This window comes from Aplysia californica, unplaced genomic scaffold (assembly GCF_000002075.1).
Source record: "Aplysia californica isolate F4 #8 unplaced genomic scaffold, AplCal3.0 scaffold00007, whole genome shotgun sequence".
Taxonomy (NCBI): domain Eukaryota; kingdom Metazoa; phylum Mollusca; class Gastropoda; order Aplysiida; family Aplysiidae; genus Aplysia; species Aplysia californica.
Window position 1 is genome coordinate 179,928 of NW_004797277.1, and position 20,103 is coordinate 200,030.

The 20,103-nt window shown below is 36.7% G+C and overlaps 1 protein-coding gene across 1 annotated transcript; it reads left to right on the top strand.

The window, feature by feature from the left end:
• Positions 1–721: 721 nt before the first annotated feature.
• On the top strand, positions 722–18,915 carry LOC101859140 (GRAM domain-containing protein 2B). The gene is made up of 14 exons (XM_005089559.3): positions 722–873; positions 5,715–5,830; positions 6,260–6,320; positions 7,041–7,083; positions 7,473–7,560; positions 8,485–8,588; positions 9,432–9,527; positions 10,111–10,188; positions 10,805–11,030; positions 12,516–12,573; positions 13,447–13,488; positions 14,965–15,075; positions 16,034–16,139; positions 17,000–18,915. The coding sequence occupies exons 1-14, from the start codon at positions 851–853 to the stop codon at positions 17,078–17,080; spliced, it is 1,233 nt and encodes a 410-aa protein (XP_005089616.1). The 5' UTR covers positions 722–850; the 3' UTR covers positions 17,081–18,915.
• The last annotated feature ends 1,188 nt before the right edge of the window (positions 18,916–20,103 follow it).

Sequence of the window (20,103 nt, forward strand, 5' to 3'; positions counted from 1 at the left end):
CCTCCTTCCCATTTCACTAAATTTCACTGCCTCGCGGTAGCTTCCTCCTCATTCACACGGGTCCCTTAAGTTAATTTAATTCCCTTTGCGTGTAAGTGTAAGCATAGGCCTATCAATCCTGAGCATTGTCCATAATGTGTCATACATACATGTATACCCGTACAGGTAGCTTACGTTTTTTAATAGGAAATATTGATGGTATTAACAATGGTGACGCTGGTTAATTATTCTCAAACGTAGCCAGACTCACAGTCCGTTTACACTCACCTCCGCCCAATTAAGAGAAAAATAAACAACATCAAAATTTTAAAAAGCAACCGTTCACATTAAAAACTTTTAGGCGGCCTATTTAAACGTCTTATGCTTTATAATTTTCTCATCAATTTTCTTTTTATTTCAAGTTTTTTTTTCTGTATCACTAAGAAAACAGGAATTAAAAAAAAAACGGACTAGTCAAGTAACACAAACTTCTTGAAACATAATTATGGCCTACATGTAACTTTTTCATCCTTGGTGTGCTGCGTACTAGATCTAGATCTAGATCTAGATCTAGGCTAACTTGAAAGTTTCCATTCCAGCCAAGCCCATAGCAATTACGACAAGTTTTTTTTATGGAGGGTACATAACTGCGTGGACACCGTCACCGTAGTCGATCTGGTGACATGTAACACGGAAGTAGTCTCGTTATGGCACAAATCAAAATAAACTGACCGACACTGACGAACTGACGACTGACCGTGACTGAAATCGCAAAGGGCTTCGATCGAGTGTTGCAATGTTTACTGATCCCAGCAACCTATGTTGGCCAGCACCATGACATGACCGTTTCGGCTGGTGGTTAAGCTGGCTGATGCATAACATTCTTAATGACAAGTAAGTTATCGCAATTTGTTCTATGGAGTAGGTGCAGAATGTTTGGGCCTTTCGGAGAGGCAGAGGCAGATTCTAGAGTTCTTGCTGCTCGCTCTGGTTCTGGTTTCAAGTTTTACTCGACCTCCTAAAAAATACAGACTACCACGACCGCCAACTTAATTGAGATCTCTCTTTTGTTAAGCCTGGCTCTAAAGCTTTTGTTAAAACCGTTCTTGATCTTGCTGGTCAAAAGCTTGATATAGCCTCTTAATAGTCTGGATTCTGCTGCTTCTGGATCAGAGTTTGTTGTTGTATTTTTTGACAAGACACTAAAGTTAAAGAGTTAAAGTCTCAAGGCCGGTGAGGAGAACAGAGGAGTTGCTCACACTATCACATAAATAATCTAGATCTAGATCTAGGTATCTATATAATATAGAAGAGGCTAAATTATTGCTTGGGAAGATTGAAGAATACCGGACCACTCGTACATTATTACGCAAAAAAGTGGGGTAGGTCACGGGGTGGAGGAGGGGGTGGGGGGGGTTCAGGGGGGTCTCCCCCCTGACAAAATTGTAATGAATAGATCTACCGGTCCGAGATTCTCCATTGAGAGATATAAAAAACGGGAAAATTATGAATTGAGACATAGGCAAAGTCAGTCCGCTGGTCCGGTATTCTTCAATCTTACCTTCTATTGCTTTAGTAGGCCAGCTCTATTCGGACTCTAGTCCGAATGTGTCTACGTATACGGTAACCGGGCACATACTATAGTCTCAGTATAATGTATATCTCTACATATAGGCTACACAGTTTTACCTGGTGCTTTGTTTCGGGGGCCCCTTGAGCTTGATGCACACGGTAAGTGCTTCACTCCCTTCATGACCTTGACTTCTTTCATTTTTTCTCCGCTTTCCTGCTGTATTTGGAAGTGGCTATCCTCACCCCGGTTGAGAATAAAAATGCGATCGACCTCTCACCCTGGGTGAGACTTGCCAGCATTGGCTATTCTCACTCAGTGTGAAACAAGACTTGTTTCTCCTTATTTCGGAATCGAATGAAGTGACTATTCGGAGAAAAATTAGGCTCTGTATTCGGACTCTGAATTGAGTCCAGCATGACGTCCGTTCCGACTTCCAACTTTTGTTCCTAAATATTTCTAGCATGTATGAACTTTTTGTCAATTATAATGATAACAGTCGAGACGTGAGCTTAATCCAGTTACCAGATCTAGATCTATCTAAACTGGCCCTCCCTACATCATTAGTATGAACAGAACGACTAAGTTGAGCTGACCTTGCAGGGGGAAAAGTTAATTTATGTTGATCAATGATTTTGCGCGTAACGATCTCGCACTCTCGGCTTGCAGGGAGAAGAGGTGTTGGGAAGAGACCACGGCTGTCGGTTTTGTGCGATGTGAAAAAAAAAAAATTACAGAAAAACTTTAACACACAACAAAATGAAATTAAACTTGTTCAAAAGACAAATATATGGTTATAATGGAAGTAATGATGATGCTATAGTGGTGGTGGAAAGACCCTGAGTTGTCAGTTACCTTAGAACTGCCATTTTAAATTCATAAATGTTGGAAATTTTAGGAGCAAGGGTCAGAAATCGGAACGCACGTCATGCTGGACTCGGTTCAGGGTCCGAATATAATTTCGTCTCGAGTCCGAATAGTTACTTCAATTGCTTTAAAAGTCAAAGTGGTTGTTCCATGTACTATGTTGTAATTGTTGTAGGACACTCTGCTCCCTCCCAGTAACCCAAAATCAAAACAACTCGGGCCAAGGCAATCTTGTAAATACATTGGTATGTTGTGTTATAATGTTGAATATCTGTGGGTTTTGAGGGTAGGACAGTTACTTATATAAGAGCTAACCATTAGATTATCTACCTTAGCCCTCATAGCAAATGTGAATAAATTGTTCCAAACTGGACAACAGCCTGCTCGGATCGACTAGTTTGCAGCCCGGTTTGACGTTTTAATGAAAACCCCCGGAAAACCGAAAACTCACTGAGCATGCATACTGGCTTGTGAATTCAGGTTCAGAGTTCATTGGCTTGTTCGAGGCGATAGTAATGTTAGACTTGGCTAGCTGTTTCCGTCTTGATCGATCTGCCTCTGATTGTATCTTTTTTCATAGTAGTATAAGTAATGTCTTTTATATTTCTGTGAAATTTGTAGCAGAAACTGTGGAAGCAATTCCATAGAATGTTCCACCTGCCTCTGCTGGATTCACAGTTTTTTTTACATGAAGCTGCAGCGAGCACCTTGCACACCTCTATGATAAGCCTAAATATGGATGATGTATTTCCGCCATCTATTTTTGTTGTCTTCCGGGGTTTCCTTCGCCAGTAATTGTTGACGAGATCTTGCCGTGTTTGGGTTTTCTTTTTTTTTCTTTTTTTTTTTTTTTAGTGTTATCTTTTATAAACAGTCTCAGCAATTCTGGTTTGACAAATTAACCTTCTCCTCAAAGTTATACCCACACACGCACACACAACCCAATCGGTCGGCGATAAAACCTAGTGACATCTATAGCCCATCGCCCGCTAAGTGGCAAAGCGGGCCGGCCGTGGTGAGATCTTGTCAACTGGTGAGGGAAGCTTATAATAGATGGCGTAAATACGCCCTCTATATTTGGGCCAATCTCAGAAGTGTGCTAGGTGTTTGCTGTAGCTTCATATATGTTTTTTTTATACAGACACATATAGATAGATATTAATTAAGATATTATGTGTGTGTGTATTTATGGATGTTCTTTTTTAAGTGAAAGTGAGCTGAAACTCAGTTCCTGGAAATCGAAACTCAATTCCTGGAACTCCTTATCTAAAGTCGCCATATATAGCATAGTATACACTACCTGTGTGTGGTGTTTTCACTACATTAAATAGACTCCACACCGACGTTTAGTGGACAGATCCTGTTATTTGGATGTTCACTTAATTTTATTACCCTAGAATTGAGTTCCCCATCATATTTTTATAATTATGTCATGTGACCAAATTTCTTGGAAATCAGACGCCATCCCCCCAACGCGGCATGAAAACACACTGAATACACTACGCTATACATATTCATTGTGTCGGACCACAGAAGTGCTGCAGGTCAGCCATTTTGTAGTCTGTTTCTTACTGTCTATACAAAGATGAATGATGCGTTGAATTTATATCTTTAGTATTAGTTGTCTTTTTTTTGCCTTTGGGTTTTCGGATTGTTACTTGCTTTTATTGTGTTTGTGTCAGTGTTCAATGTTTTGTGCAGATATGAAGTTGTTGGGGGTTTTTTGTTTTGTTTTTTATTTATTTTCTTTTTAGTTGGGTTTCAGTTTCAATTATTTTGTGTTTATTGATCTCTTGACTTTGACAATCTAGATCTAGACAAAACTTGTTAGCTTTTCATTCACTTAGATGGAGCTATATATACTGTCCTCATGGAGATCTAGGGGAACTTACAACCTTCTGGTAAAATGAAGGTTGTACATCTTCGTTAATTTATCTATCTAAATCTAAATGAGAATAAATGAGATCTCGAATCTAGATCTAAGATACATGTCCTATCTATCAAATAAACACAGAGTTCTTCAACAGAGATTTTATAAACATTTATTTTTATACAGTATTAAAGAGATCTAAACAGCATACAGTTACATGAGGTGACCAATACCTAACAGATATTCTTTGTATATGGGGTTTTTGGGGGGGTATTTCATGAGTCTTTCGGGAGTTTTCGGTAACACGTCATCCGTTTGCAACATGCTTTTGACCTGGTCTGTGAGGGTCAGCTGAGGCTGATAGGAGGAATGAAAGCATGCTACCCTTACCATTATGACAGGTTGTAGTGCTGAATTGTTTATGGAAAGCTATCATGTATAATATTAGTGAGGTTCACGCTGTTAGTGGTCAAGACAAGAGGAGGTTGTTGTGCGCAAAGGCAGAAATTTCGTGTAAATTTCAACTTATTTGGAAGCAGTACAGTTTCATTTTTATGGTTCTTGTAACACATCCTCTAAAGGTCAATCTTATTTTACAACATTTACAGAGGTATCCATACTATACCCTCTCATTCTTAACCATATTAAACGTACTTTCGTACATGCACGCATGTTACACACGCCAAGTATAATCAAATGTTTACAAATAGTCATGTTATGTCTCGGTAGATTGCAGTTTCACTTAATTAATTAAATGCACGCAAGTGCTTGCTAGCGACACTTAATTTGTACACTGGCACATGAAGGTAATGTGATATTTTCATCTCATTTGAAAAGGACAAAATATTCAGTCAAGCCCATGCATTCTTCTATGTTATTGTTATAGGGACCTTATAAATATAATTCACTATCGAAAACCCATAAAAACATTTGAAATATAGATACCAAATTCACTTTCACTCCAGTTTTATCAGAATCTGAGATCTGCTGAAAATGTTGTGTTACTGTGATGAAGTCAGAATAAACTGTGCAAGCTGACGCATTATGTTCAGGCTTCTTTGCAAAAAATGTTTGGTTTAAAATTTAGACTCTCTTAATCAAGAACAAAAATTTAGTATAGGCCTACTGTGAGGATTTTCATGCCCACTGTGAACTAATTTGTGTGTCACCTGTATGTGCATTAAATCTTATATACTGACTTAATGAAATGAACACTTTTGATTACATTTTGACATTTATTGACTTGAATTTTTCTCACACTGCTGTAGTGCAAATTTGATGCCAGTTGTTTAGAACTGCAGGTTTAACATTTAATACACTAACATGATGCTGGGATGGTAAGCTCCAGCTTTATAAGCCTTCTGTATGCTCTGAAGCACAAAGGGAACTTTTCTTTAAATATAATATCATGGTTTTTGCTTCTTTCAGAAAAGGTGGGGTTGTTGATGTTCCTGGGACAGTGGAAATACCTGCTGAGATCACACTTATGGGGGAGCCACTTGTTGCTGGCATAGATGCTACCTCTGCAGTTTCTCCAAAGACAGGTTGTTTAGAATTTCTAATTTGGCCCCTTTTAGTTTTACTCGCCAACTTTGTAATAATTATGAATAATTTCCTGTGCTTTGTTAAAAGTTATTCAGGAGCATGTTTTTCTAACTTCATGTGTGCAAAATTTCTGATTGTTTGTTACCTTGCCCAATTTCAAACTGTTCGGCTCCTGAATACTGACATTGAACTCTTCTGAATGTTTGTTTTTTTAATACTGAAATTAGAAAATGAAATTGAATAAAGTGAGGAAGCACCCCCTACCTTGGGGTAGTTCTGACTTGTTTCTATTATTGTCTGTATCAAGACAATCATTTTGTCCAAGAAGTTTGGATGTGGTTTTTTCCTTGATGAGATTATCTCACACATTTGTAAAATATGTTTTTTTTTCTTCTTTAGACTTTATCAAAGCTTTTGTTTGCTTTCAGATTATCGGAAGTCTGCCAATGGCTCGAGCTCCACTAACATAGAACACAAGTCAGACAGCAGGTGAGTGTCTTTTTCCTCTTTATTAAAAAACCCCCCAAAAAAACTTCCAATGTTCTCTGAGATTTCATTTTCATGTCACTTTCATGAAAGTGGTGAATGTTAAATGCAATGAATTAATAAGGCAAAGGAGGCGGAAATAAGTTTTCATTCTTTCTTTCTCTGACTGGAGATCTTCAAGTGGAATACCTAAATGTAAATGAGCTGCCCGATGTGTAGTAAATGTTAAGAAGATGAAAACGGGTATGTACATTTGAAAGCATTTAGATATATATATCATGTATTTGAAGAGTATTGACCGTGTATATATATATGTATTCTCTGGTCATGCTGTTTCAGTTTGATCAGTTTGTCTTCGTTACTCTATGACTTTTGTTAATAAAAGTAGCTTTTCCTACTACGTATTTTGCAATAGTTCATGTACATGTGCTCATGCTATGACTGCTATAGAAATGAAACCAGTTACAGAATCAAGTTAATTTTTTTTGTGGCTGGAGATGTTTGAAAACTATTGTAAAAAAAATATCATCATTTTGTTTGTGCTTCTCTTGTACTGAGCTATAGTAAGAAACTCTAGATTGTCAGGATCTCACCAAAGAAAGCAAAAACTCAGAGGATGGCTGATATGCTTTTATTTTACTGTACTACTCTGTTTGATTAGTTCTTATTTTTAAAACAAAAATGTATTTCTAAATTGTTACATTTTCCTTTTCATTTCCAAAGTCCGGGACCCAAAACACCTATCAACAAAGTCCCAGATGTATCGGTAAGCTTGTGAGATGTTGTTTTTCAAAGGAAACAGTGAGAGATTTTGAAAGTATGACAAGTTTAAGCAGTTGACATCAAAGTGGGAGTAATATAAGTGTATTTACTTTCAAAGTGGGATCATATTAAAAATATATGTCTCAGTGAACTGGAAACTGCTCCTTTTTTTAACCTTTTTTTTCCTACAGGACACCAGGGTGAAGGCTCTATTTACAAATAACAACTTATATGTTGGTCTGTGTAATTTGAACTTGCTCAAACTGTTTCTTTCGTGCTAAAGAAGTTCTGACAAGTACTGCAGTTTTTTTTTAGTTGAAAAAAAAAATTTCCTGGTTTGACTTTCTTCCAATTTTTGTTATCTTCATATGAGTTTGTCATGTCTCTGTGCAGGACCTTCCTCAAAATGTCAGCAAGTCACGGACGTTGCGTTTTCACAAACTGTTCAAGTCCACACCAGTGGAGGAGTATCCCATTGAGTGTAAGCCTGTACTCTTTGCTATCTGTTGAGGCTTGCTTTGTGTCCTTATTTTATTCCTTAGAAAAAAAGAAAAAAATAATTGAGTTTTTGTGTGAAACTTCAAATCTGTTGTTTGACTTCCCTTTAGAAAGAGTGTCCATTAGCTATAGATAAATGTAATTGCAGACATTTTATGCCCTCATTAGGAGGCAGGCTGCTTCTACTCTATCTATCAGGGCCAACCCAAGCTGAGACTGATACAATGTCCCACCAGACAGACGAAAGTACTTGATTAAAAAAACATCCCCTTACGGGAATTGAACTCCTGTATCTATGTATGACAACGAAGTTCATAACCACTACCATAGATGCCGATGTCTATCATCTGATAACTCTTTCTTTGAATGGTGCTTACTGTAAAAGGGTAGCAGGTTAAATAAAGTCAAGTTGTAGGACATGCTTGGATGATTGAACTTGTGAAGAACCTTCAGTTTGCAGTCAAGTGTTTACAAATCGTTTTTAATGAGTCCAGGGCTGTAGTTCTTTTGTGCTTAAGGCTTGACGGGATATGGACATATTTTGTGAGTTTCAAAACGAAAGAACATTTCATATAATTGCGTGTGGGTGGTGGGCGGATGCTCTGGTGTGGTTTGCTCCCTCTTTCTTATCATACATCTGTCGTCTTTATCTCCCCTCCTTTTTTGTGTTTGTTACTCCCTTGTAACATCTCTAATCTGTGGCACTTATATGACCTTATTGTGTTGCAAGTGCCGTAAAACTCTTACCCCCAAAAAATATAGATATAAATGTGTGTTTTTGTTCTTATACAGGGATAATTTTATGCTAGTCTGTTGCCCTACTCCTGTTTCTTACTCGTATGACAACAGGGAAGGGTTTCCATTTTCAGAATTTGTGCTAATTATGTTTCTTTTTTTTATATTTCAGGTTTTTCCTGTGCATTTAAAGGAGATATCTTGCTTCAGGGCCAGATGTATGTCTCACACAATTGGATTTGTTTCTACTCTAAAATTAAAGCGAGAGGCAGGCTCGTAAGTATTTTGGCCTCCTGTTTTTATCTGCTTTGTTGTTGTATATGTATGAACTACGTCAGCGTGTTTGTGTATGGTGGTGAAAGTGTTTTGTTGTGGAGGATGGTGTGGAATTAAACAAAAGAAAGATCCTGTCAGAAATCACTTTCGCTGATTTTTTTCCATAAGTCAGAGACATGTTTTTCTGCTTTGATAAGGTTTTTGATGAACCTTTTGTCTTGGATTGTGTTATGGCTCTCTGAGGATTTTTGTTATTCTCACTGTGATATATGTTGGGTTTTGGTATAACGTGAGATTTCAGTCTCTTAATTGCTAATGGTTTAAAGATTAGATAGCTGCTTTATTTATATTGATAACAGCCTATTTATGTAGACATTTTGAAAATAGTTATTATGTTTAGTTTAATAAATGTAGGCTGTAAATGATACTGCATGTAATCTTATTGCCAGTTGAGGCGCAAGAAAAATGTAAAATGTATCGAGACAATTTTTCTTTATATGCAACATTCCTACTTCTGTGAATTAATCGACCACTTTTTTTTATGACAACTTCTTGAGGCAGACAAAACCATTTTGCTGGAAAATGTTTTTGTATCTACTTACTGCATCTGGGTGTGCTTGTGAGAGAATTTGATCTATTGAATGACTTGAGTGATTTGATTTTGTACGATCTGAATGCGTGGCACCATGCCATGATATCGAACTATTTTACTGTGCGCTATATTCAATTGATTCTAGAAATAGAATTCATTTATATTTTTACCAAATTTTAAATAAAAGATGTCTCGATTAGTATAGACAGTGCTTATGTACCATCTACATAGATAATTGTCTCTATCTGCAGATTGAAATTCCATTGGAAAGAGTCATAAGCATCACGCGTGAGAAGTTGGCTCTCTTCATTCCAAATGCCATAGGCATTCAAACTGCGGACCAAAAGGTTTGCTTTTTTTGTGTTTTGTAACGTCAGGAGGTTCTAGTACTTTGATATATGTGCTGATGTATTTGTAAGAAGAGAATGATGCTTGATACTATCTATGGAATGACTTTTTGAATGGGCAGTCAAATGGATTATGTTGTACAGTTGAAATCGTCCAAGATGTTCAACTATTGTTGTGGAGAATTGTGGACGTCGCAGATAGTATAGTTGTTTTATAGAAAAGGTGCAAAGGGAGAAGTGGGAAGGGGCTATTTGTACAGGTGTTAGACAGGTGGCTGTTGGAGTAAGTTCGACTAGGTATGTATGCTTACTACATAGATTAAATATCAGTGTAAAAATTTGTTTTGTTTGATACTGATTGTAGAGGAATTTTAGTCTCGTGTGTTTACAGGCTTGTGAATTTATTAAACAAGTTATTTCAGTAAATTCTAACTTTAAAATCATAGGGTCATTGGGTATGACATCAGTTTCAAAATGAAAGCTTTCAACTATCCTTTCTGTAGAAAATAAATGAAACAAGCTGAAGGCTTAATAGGCCCTTATGTTTGGCTTCTTTTGATACATCGATGTCATCTCTCCCCAGTATGTGTTTGGGTCATTTATATCCAGAGACTCGACGTACAAAAAACTTGTCACCTTGTGGAAACTCAATCATGATTCGGTAAGTTTCAAACCATGTGTAAGAAGTAAATGACAGTGTATGCCAGCGGAGAATTTTGTTGTTTACACGTGTAACTGCTGTGGAAAATTATATCTGTGATGGGATTCAGTGTTTCCTCTTTTCGTATTCCTCATGAATAGTTTTATGTTCCAGTATGTATACCTTTGTCACTACTGCTAAGTTTTATAATGGCTGCTTTTTAATGCTAGTGCTCATACTGTCCACACACAATTTTCATTGAGGGTCATTTGTTAGCTTGGAGGCTCTCTAAGTCTCGTTATATGTGAATCTAATTCTGAAGTCAAGAACTGAGGTGCAGTTTTTCTCCTTTTTGTCCCAAAACAATATAGTCCCAAATACAAATACTTGGCCTTGAAACTTCCACTACTAGTCCTGCAGATGGTTGGAGGGTGCCGCTGGTGGGTCTTGCTTCTCTTTTTTCTTTTTCTCCTTTGCTGTTTCTGTCTGACTAGCTGTCTCTTACACTAAACAACTTTTTAAAAGTTTTAGTAGAGGTTTTACGGCACTCACAACTGCATAAGGTCATATGAGCGTCAAAACTACTTTTTTGTTTCAGTGTACTTCTAATTACTCAATCAAAACAATGTGTCCTCAGACTTCTGGCAATGTCAGTTTGCCTGTCAATTCTGGCACGTCCATTTTGGGTCATAACCGTAGTCCAGACACCTCTGAAAGTGACACAACCGAGGATGACTTGAATCCATATGAGGTACTTGACCGAGTCTTGGCCCCGTCAGTGACTGGATGTAGCCGCCGAGTGGAAGTAGAAGTAAATCGTCTACCAGAACCGAAGGGTTCGCCGTCAGACCGTACCCAACAGTGTGAGCATTTTACTATGATTTCTCATCCTTCTTTTGTTGGCAGTCATATTGTAAGCTTATATTATTTAGAATGGAGATACAGATTACTGCAAAAGCGAATTTTTGTTGTTGTTCAGATTAGATTTCCCCCCGCCCTTTGTAATTTCAAAGCGTATCTCTTTGTTGCTTAGAATATATTCTTGTCATATGTAAATTGAATGTTGGCAGAAATGTAGTAAAGATTTTTGCTTGTTTAAGAGCGGGAGCTTCTTGTACAACTTTTTAAAAAATGTCCCTATAACTCTTTGAATTAGTTTTCATTTTTATTCATAAGTCATATGTGAGGCATCGTGGTAAAACCAGGCAGTCGTGAAAATAATGAAATTGAAGAAACCTGCATTATTTCGTGAATTTTTATTGAATTTTTGTGTTTTCACTCAACACCTTTTACATCCATCTAAAAACAAATTTCTTTTTGAATTGCTGAAAAATGTTGATTAAAGGCACAAGAAACCTAAGTTTTTAGTTTCTAAGGACTCTCAACTATGGAAGTCACCAAACTTTGGGGGCCATTTTGTCGATAATTTTATTGCTGAAATCACCTCCTTCAATCGCAAATATCTTGACTTCTGTTCTAGAAAAATGGGTATATTTTTCATTGAAAGCAAGATAGATGAACAAGCTTTAAGATGATACCATAACTCCACATGCCCTCATACTTCCAAGTGCCTGGTTCCATTGCATTGTGAAATTTTTTTTACTGTAAATTTGTAGCACTTTGTGTTATCATTTATTGATTTCAGAAGACTTGATTTTATATACAATCAAAAGAATTTGACTGCGTAGTTGGTTTTTTCTCCATTCTTGTCATGCATTCGCTTATGATGGACGAGAGATGACTATTACGGTTGCAGAAAAAATGTCTCCAATAGTTGTTGTTCTGACTGATGTTAAAGGATTTTTCAATGAAAATATACAAGAATTATCAGAAAGTGATAGCACTCCTGAAAGACTATGTTGAAGAAAAAATGTGTGATTATCATTTGCACTGCTGCCGATGAGTATGTAAAACACATATTTTGTACGTTTTTTAGATTCTGAGTACATAAGTACAGTTTGTGATGGAAAATGTTTTCTCTGTTTTGTAGTATTGCTCCTCACTGACTTGCCACCGCTGAAGAAAAATGATGAACTTTCAAAGCTGGATTTGTGAATAGAGAGACTTACTAAACATATCTTATATTATTGTTGCAGGTCTGCTTGCAATAGTTTAAATTTATTGCATGTAAAATAATGTGTGTGAAGGGTTTGGAGGAGGTGGGTTACTTGTCCAAGGTCCTCCATCTTGACCCGCAGCATATACATGGAGTCTGGGGGGGGTTTTTTGTCTTGAAAAGTTGGCGGCTGAACATTTGTGAATAGGCCCTCGTTAGATATGGCAATATGTTAATGCAAAAGATATTTATATTGTTTTTAATATTGTGCTTCCTCTTTTTTATCTTTCAGGTTTGAACTGCAAGAGTGTTTTCCGGACCTTTTGTTCCTTTTCTTATAAACTGCAAAAGTATGTAGCACTATTGTAACCCATTTTAAAAAAAATTGTTGTCTTTGTAGTCAATGAACCTTTTCAAAATAGTATATTCGGATAGCTTAGTTGGTTAGATGTTGGGCTACAGTGCTAATGATCCTGGTTTCAATCATCAACAGGGTACCCTTCAACTTGGGTTGTTTTGGCTTGAGGTTTTTTTATGTACTCCTCCTCCTTTGCCCTTGGACCCATTGCAGATGGACATTAAATTTAGAAGTCCCTTCCCCTTAGGGCTTTAGTTTTACAAGACAGACTTTGTCTCTGTCATTTTCTGCTCAAAAAGATTTAAATGGCCTCAGATTACTTTACACGACTTTTTTTACCATGTTTGACGAAGAAAAGATGTGTGAGATTTGGATAGCTTTAGATACGACTTAGTTTTACTTTTAGTAAGAGTTTTACTGCATTTGCAACACAATAAGGAAGGTCATATAGGTGCTGAAGATTAAAGATGTTAAACAGCAGTAGGCAATAAAAAAAAAGGAGAGATCATGACGATACAGGTTTGATAGGAAAGAAGAAGCAAACCAAACCAGAGCATCTACCAACTACTAAATGATGCGAGTTACAGAGATGTTGTATTTTGAATGTTATTAGAACTGTTCAGTTTCTCCTTGTGGACTCCAGAAATGTTTTGCAGAAGGCACAAAGGTTGACTGATGCTTGTTTGATTTGGTACCAGCTGCATTTAGTGATCACTTTTTAAAAACTTTATTTCATTTTACTTGGATAAATTGAATGTGTTGACAGCATGTGTTGTGTTTGGTTTTCGGTTGTTTTTTTATGTATAGATAAATGTTACTTTCATTAGCTAGATTTGTTATTTACATTTACTCATTTTTGTTTCAGAGTACCTCGCACAAATCTGCTGTTGGCAATATGCACTATACTGTGAGTAAATTTTTCTTGAAGATTGTTTTATTTTTGTTACAAGCCAAGTTTGTAAAAAATTTTCTTATTGTCCTCTAATTGATCTAATACGGGGCCGATAGTACTAATAGGCTTTAAGTATGATGTTTGTGTAAAAAAAAGTTTTTAGTTTTTTTTCTTTTGGTCTCTTTTGTAAAATATGGTCAGCAGTGGCTGTTCTGTGTATGTTTAAGAGGGCTAGATTTTAAATTACCTTGCCATTATTAATATTTTGTGTCCGTAACATGTTCTGACAAAAAGTTCCATACTCTACTTTTGACAGCAATGTCAGTCGCCTGCTGTGTTTTGGGCTGGAAATCGGGCTCCATACGAGGGGTAGTTTTGGGGCCATTATGGATTAGGGGTTGCTCTCTTCTAAGTATAGTTACGAGAAAATTTGTGGACGAAATTGAATGAAAATTGGCAACCAGTCAGAGGAAAGGCAAAACTGACTACATGGTAGTGTACAATGCAGACAGATTTTTAGAATCAGAGAAATTGTCAAGTTTGTGTGATTTCTTCTGTGTTTCAAAAACTAAGAGGAGCTGCTGCATGGACGTGGACCAGACAGGCACCCCACATGTCTCCTTTATTGCTGTAAAGTTTCAGATCCCTGTGTGTTGTACATTTTATGTGGCAACTTAAAATTACCACCCATCCTGAGATAAAAGATTAGAGCCAGGAAGTGGGTCACAAATTGAATAAGTTAGACTCCTGCCATGCGAAAGGTGTGTGATCACTTGGCAACATGTTGTTGGCTGCCTAAGACTAAATAGATCTCCAATGAGTCCATTGCACGTTTTCCTTATTCTGCTTTGTTAAGTTGTAGAATGGGTAATCGGAAAATCACGCTGATTCTTTAGAGATCAAAATTATATCCTTTCTGTGCCAGGCCAAGTAAATTTAACTAATTTCTTCCCAGTATGATTAAAATTAGATCAATGTAGTTTTTAGGCAAAGATGTGTTGAAAACTTCAAAAGTTTTGTACTGCTTCACAAGCCTGTGCCCCCTATCGGTGGCAGTTCAAGCTGTGTCGCTTAATTCAACAAATTCTCACACAAATTCAGTCCTAAAGATACAAAGTAATAATGACATTGAAAAAGTGATATCAGAACAAGATTCGGCACCAAAAAATCACCAGAGGGTGCCAAATTTCATTCTTGTACTCCAATTCACCTCTGACTTAAGAACAGTTTTCTGTTAAAAAAAACATCCCACCTTTTGGCCATAGTTTTCTTTATAAAGGTTCCCTAACATTTAGCAACAAAAAAATCATGGTAACTTTTTTATTTATCAATGGATTTTTAAAAATTTAAAAGTGCTGTTCTTAGAATTTACTCCTCTTTCACTGAAACCTTTTTTGTTTTAAAGCAATTTGGTTAATATTAAAATTGTTCCTTGTCATTGCTACTTTTGAGTGTTTGCTTCATATTTGCTGACTTTCTTTCTGTTTCCAGCGTGTTTTTCCTCATGCTGTCTGCTATGGGACTGACTTATAAGATCCTTGTGTTGCAAAGTCGAATGGAAGTTGGATCATTTTTAGGTCCACATGCTTCAGGAAGTTTCAGGTATGGTTTATCAGCTATTTGAAAATTCAGGGCATTAATTATAGTTTAATTGGCAACGGGACTTTACTTTTGTGTAAGGGCACATGTTCCTAGAGGCTGGATGCTACTCATTCTATTATCCGCTCTTTGGCTGCCTAACTTTATGTGAAGAAATTACTTTTCTAAATCTGGAATAGGCCCGATGATGTACTCTCATAACACCTATTTACTCTGTACAATGTTCACACAAAATGACCTACACACATGCACACATCTCCCTGCACTCTCTCATTCTCAAAGAGGGGAGGCGAGAGATATTCATGAATTCACTGACGTTCCTTTATTTGATAAATACCTCCAAATCTCTGTTGCAGGTGTGGAATCAGAAATTTAGAGGAGAAGAAATAGCTTGCAAGGGCATAAGTTATAGTTGCTTTCTGCTTTAGCTATTTTGTTTGTGACTTTGGTTACTAGGTTTTGGGAGATGTATTTTAATGTTAATGAATGAAAAAAAACATCGTTTCTTGCTTCTTTCGTTGAATCCCATGACTTTGTTCCACTTCATGCATTGAGAATTATGGTATACTGTTACTTTTTTAACTTCATATTCTTTCAATGATCATTACTTCTGATTTTATTATGTATGGTAGTTCAGTTTTCTCTCTCTCTGTTTTCTCAAAGAGAGATGTAAGATTTTAGATGACCTTTAATGGCATGCTGAAGGGAAATGTGTTCTCAAGGTTTTTTCTTTAGCCGTGAGGGTTAACATGCTCGAACTTTAAAAGATCTTATTTTGATTTTGCCAGGGCTTGCATTGTTTCGCACAATTGCCTTAGTGAACAGTACAACTTTAATTCTTTTAATGCTGGTCATAAAATTATGATATGTTCAAGTGTGTAAACAGAGGCAGGACCATGACACTCTTTATCTTGATTTAAGAAATGCTTTATGGCTACATTTGTATTCTTTTGTGTTGAAGGGATCGTGCCATGGGCAACTTGTACTGGCTTCAGACTGAAACCCACGCTTCTGTCATCCGACAGCTGCACAGTGTTCTGGAATCTAACATACATCTGCTTGAAGAGGTAAAGTCGAGGGCTGTGTCATTAAGCAAAAGTGATTATTCAATGCTTAGGCATTCGAAATTATTCTTCGGTCAAACATTAGTCTCTTGGTTCTCTAACGGTAAGAACAAGGAGAAGGTGATCCTGCTTTTCTCTCTCTCAAACAAGTTAAAACAAACTTAATGAAATGTATTATCTTATATGGCCTCAAAATATACTTCCAATACTAAGTGCCCTTTGTATCACATCTTTGGACTTTCATTTGTAAGAGATGTTTGTTTTCCAGGTGGAGCTGGATATCTGAAATTGTTTGGTTTATGACTGACTTCAGGCCAATCTTCGTTTTTGCATTGCAGATTGCATTTTTTTTTTTTCAAACCTTAATATTAAACAATATGATCTGTAAATTTTTAGTACTGGCTTGAGCGTTGCCACTAAGTACGAAAATTTCAGAATTTTTTTGTTCATTGCCAATTGGCTCCTTTACATGAGTGGTGTGCTTATTTTTTTCTATTTGATCAGTTTGCTCTAATGTATAAAATAATGCAGTGATGAAGTAAATAGTAAAACGTGAGTAATTTTTTTTCTCAGAAGAGTGAAAGAACTTTATCTGTAATCCTTGTTCTAAAGGAAATTGTATTTTAATTTTGATTTCATATTTAAACAAGGAAAAGGTGTGTGAAAGATAAATGATCCCTTTAGTACATGACTGAAAGCTCCAGTTTTTTTCAGAGTGCAGAACAGGTTTCTTTATACTACTTACCAATCAACAACACTTTGGGATAGTACAAAGACTTGTTTTTAATTAGCTATTTTTATTGACTTTTAATCATTAGACCACAGTAAAAAAGTTAATGAGATTTCGATTTACTTCGCCACAGGTTGAAGGTCTTCTCAAAGATTTATTCAGGGAACCAGGAAAGGCAAGGGCTGCAGCAAGTCATCTGCCAGACCCAAAGTGACAGCCAGATTTCATGACAAGAAGTACTGAGTCTGTGTTGATGGTGGCAGAGAGGAGAAAATCAAATTCACACACAAAACCAAAATGCGGACCACTGTGCAATGATTGGCCTTGATGTGATATATTGTTGTAACTGCTGGCATAAGCAGAATGTATGATTTGCGAAAGATAGGATTCGCAAGTGACTAGAGACTGAGAAGGCTGTGTCTTTTAGACCAGAGAGTAGAGATTGTGGTTGTAGAAAAATGTATAGAGTTGTTTTTTTTGTGGTAGAAGTATGTGTAGAGATTGTAGCTTTAGAATTCTGTGGTGGCTTCAAGACCTTTGCTTGAAAAGGCTTAAATGTTTAAGTACTAGCTTTTTTCTTGTATTGAATGTATGATTTGATGATCATCTTTTGGAAAAGACATCAGAGAAAGATGTTTTATTAAGCTGTTTAAACAGCCCTGCCAAAAATTTGCTTCATGCTGCCGACCAGAATTTACAACACATGAAGAGTTGTTTTTTTTAATGGGTTTTTTTTTTTTTTACATCTAGAAGTCTATATTATTTAGATATAGGCAGGTGGATAAATCTGGGGTGTTTGAAAATGCCCTGGTTTCTGGTCAGGTTGTAATGTTGTGAATGGTGTTCGGCATGGAGTAAGACAAGATTACCTCATTTTTCAACTGGAATTGTATCAGAGATAACGCCTCCCTATCTTTGGTATTCAATAACAAGCCTAATGGTGTCTCTATGCAACGGGTACTTTCAGTCAAATGTATTGATCAAGAACTCACTTTCTTGAGCTGCAATGTTTGTTGGCTCGGAAATTGTTCACCACTTCAAATAACTTTCAAATTATGCCTGGGGCCAAAGACATCTTTCCGCTTACCCAAATTTAGGCACAGGACTGCTCTGTGCTCTGCTCCCTGTCATAATGCCAAGTGGTACAGTGGTCTGCGCTTAGCATCCCTTACCTTCCAAACATCCTGCTGTGGCCTTTGATCCAGTATTTTTAATGAAACACTATAGGAAGGGACTCTGTACTTGAAATGCTGCAAGACACAGAATAAACTAATAATAATATGTTCAGGCAAATGTGATAGATTGGTCATCAACAACTCTCTGCTTGTGTTGGCTTTAATTTTACAGGGGTGCAAGTAGGTGGGGAATATTTTCTTTCCAGTATGGGCCGTTTTCTTTGACACTGGTATGATTCCACTCACTCAATGCCGTACACTTTTCTCATTCTTTGGCTCAGGAATCGTAAGCGCTCACTACTGTACAAGGCTTAGAGATATTTTAGCACACAATTTGTTTTGCTAGTATTTCTTGAAATTTTTGTTTTGACTGTGATGTAGTTCAGATTATGCCTTGAAAGCATGATGCAAATGGCTAATTTCTTGAGACCACAAAAACGCTTTAACTAATCATGAGTTACTTACAAGTCCCAATAATATGTAGATAGAGAAGTTGTGAGGTTACTCGTAATGTAGCACAATGTATATAGAGACTATGTTTTTTTCTTATGCTAATGCTCAAGTATGTTTTGTGTGATCTTCACTGTCTTGGTGGGGTTATTAACTGTATTTGCTAGTTGATTGAACCCTGATATTGTTTGATATTCAAACGTTTTCTGCACTAATCATGAGCTGAGAACTGATCCTCACCTTGTTTATGGTGCATTAATTACTTGTGTATTTTTGTTTCAGTAATATTTCTTGGATCACTGAGGTGGTTAGACCTTTGACTATTTCCAAAAGTGCTGGACATTTGGTTGTTGTTTCAATTTGCTTCAAAACACATTTTATGGAATTATTGTTGCAGTATGAAAACATCAAGTAGGGACTTGAATGTAAAGATGAAAAAGAACCTGTTATTCATGGTCTTTAGTTTCTGAAGTGAACAAGTACATTTGGTGGGGGGTGGGGGGCTATAAATTAGTACGACACTCTCAAGGGAAAAGGTAATATGTTTCTATTCTTGAGATCTATTCGACTTCAGTTATTCTTTTGCGAGTTATCAAGTCAACTTTGATGTTTGTAAGAAGGTTTATGGCATAAGAATTTGGCTTTTTTTTTACCTTGCCATGGTGTACAGTTGGGTGCATCCTTTTCTAATAAGGGGTTTTGGGGGCCGGGGGTGGGGGGTTTGTTCTCAAATGACTGTATGCAGGTGCGAGCGCTGTAAAACCCTTACCAAACTAAACTAATTTTGTTTTTGTTCTTTTATATTTATATATATATATATATATTTATAAATAAGTGTCAAAACGTTCACTGCCTTTGAGCTCATATTGTTGTTTTTTTTAAAGAATCTTTTGAATGTGCATCTGTCTTGTGTTTCAGCAGTCTTCATCATTGGAAGGTGGTGGTTGGGGATTGAATTTTGAATTTCCAAAAATTGACCTAAATTGTAGTACAGATACTGAGAGTTTGAAACTGATTTTCCTGTGATTTATTGCTTTTGGTGATTTAAGTCGACATCTAGGACTACACCAAAGGTTTTCTTGACATTTTACCTTTTCCCCTCCCCTGAATATTTATTTTTGTTTTGTGCATGAGTTATAATTTATTTTTCTTAGGGGGGGGGGTGGTTGTCAATATAAACAAACCGAAGGAAACCTATAAAATGAAACCTTTTAAGTGCTGTCCCGCATAGCAGCAAGCTGTTATTTTACCGAATGGCTATGTTTTATATGTTTTGTATTCATTTTAATTTAAACCTCAAGAAAGTAAAGGTGTGTGAAAATGCCTTCTGTTTTGTCCCCACAAATGTTGAGATTCAATTTTTTAAAAGCCAGTCATTAATTTAATATATCTAATCTTGTCCTGTTTGACCATTAGGGGTTATAGTTTTCGAGAACGTCATTGTGCTAAAAAAAGGTCTGTCCTCTATATCCGAGAGAACTCTTGTTTCAGGGTACTAGATCTAATCCCCCACCCCCACCCTTCCCATATTTTAAGAGTTGCTGAAAACAGAGACAGTACATGTTTAGCTATCACATTATGGCGCCGAATGGACTGGTTGTAATTACTGCAG